Raw genomic sequence first — 973 nt, forward strand, 5'->3', positions numbered from 1 at the left:
CCTTCGCAGGACCGGCCGTCGGCGGCCAGCCGGAAGCCCGCGGAGCAGCTGCAGCGGTAGGAGCCGGGCGTGTTCTCGCACTTGTGGCTGCACAGCCGTGCGGGGTAGCGGCGGCACTCGTTGACGTCTGCAAGGCCCGGGCGCTCAGGGCCGCCCCGCCCCCGCCCCCACCCCGCTCCGGCCCCGATGGCAGGCGGCCTCACCCAGGGAGGGCGGTCTCTTGGACGACACTTTGAACTGGCTGTTGCTGGACTGCACCGTGGTGGCCGTGCAGGACACGGAGGAGGTGGCCGACGAGGTGGCCATCACGACTTTGTTGGCCTCCATAAAAGCGTCTTGGAAGTTGTACAGACATTTCTTCCGCGCAGGGTTTTTCTTCTCCTTACTCTCTGGGGGCGGCTCGGTGCTGGGCGGAGGCGGGAGGGCTTCGGGCCTCGCTTCCGAGAGCGCCGGCCCCAGGACGTCGGGCCCTTCGGAGAAGAACGGGGATGCAGGTGTCCGCAGCCACCGCCGCGCAGGTGAGCCCTACGGGACGTGCGCCTGACTCACCCCTTGCAGGCTGGGCCGCCGGAGTCCGGCCCGGGAGGACGCTGGCCGGCCGCTCTCATCTAGGAGGAAAACTGAGCGCCCACTATGTGCCAACCCCCGTGCTAGGTGCCTCCAGCAGCTGCTCTAGCTCATGTGCTGAAACCGCTTCCTGAAGCTGCTGCTATTACTCCCACTCTAAAGATGAAGAAACTGAGGCTCAGAGAGGCTAAGCGCCTTGCCCAAGGTCCCACAGCTAGACGCCCTGGCTAAGCGCAGACCAGAGGGAAGGCCGGCCTGCGCGCCCCAGGGCAAGCGGGGCTGAGCTGGGGCCTCGGGGGCTGCACAGGCCAGGTGAGCACAGCTGGGGCGGGGTGCAGCCGTCAGGAGCACCGAGCTGCCCCTCGCAGCTGGGAGCAGGCGGCCTGGGGCGCAGGGCCCAGCAGAG

General features: G+C 68.4%; 2 protein-coding genes across 2 annotated transcripts in view; one reads left to right on the forward strand and one right to left on the reverse strand.

Annotated features, from left to right (window-relative positions):
* TNIP2 (TNFAIP3 interacting protein 2) overlaps window positions 1–60 on the forward strand; it is a gene marked incomplete at its 5' end in the record, with an annotated part of 8,507 nt that extends 8,447 nt beyond the window's left edge. Inside the window, one exon of the mRNA XM_012724064.1 lies at window positions 10–60. Coding sequence (XP_012579518.1) covers window positions 10–60 — 51 coding nt within the window. The remainder of the gene's footprint in view (window positions 1–9) is intronic.
* Window positions 61–144: 84 nt separating this feature from the next.
* The window catches only part of FAM193A (family with sequence similarity 193, member A), a 34,768-nt gene continuing 33,939 nt past the window's right edge, over window positions 145–973 (reverse strand). The window contains exon 6 of the mRNA XM_012724065.1: window positions 145–470. Within this exon, the coding sequence (XP_012579519.1) occupies window positions 145–470 (326 nt within the window). The remainder of the gene's footprint in view (window positions 471–973) is intronic.

This window comes from Condylura cristata, unplaced genomic scaffold, assembly GCF_000260355.1.
Source record: "Condylura cristata isolate star-nosed mole 26May11 unplaced genomic scaffold, ConCri1.0 scaffold00012, whole genome shotgun sequence".
NCBI lineage: Eukaryota > Metazoa > Chordata > Mammalia > Eulipotyphla > Talpidae > Condylura > Condylura cristata.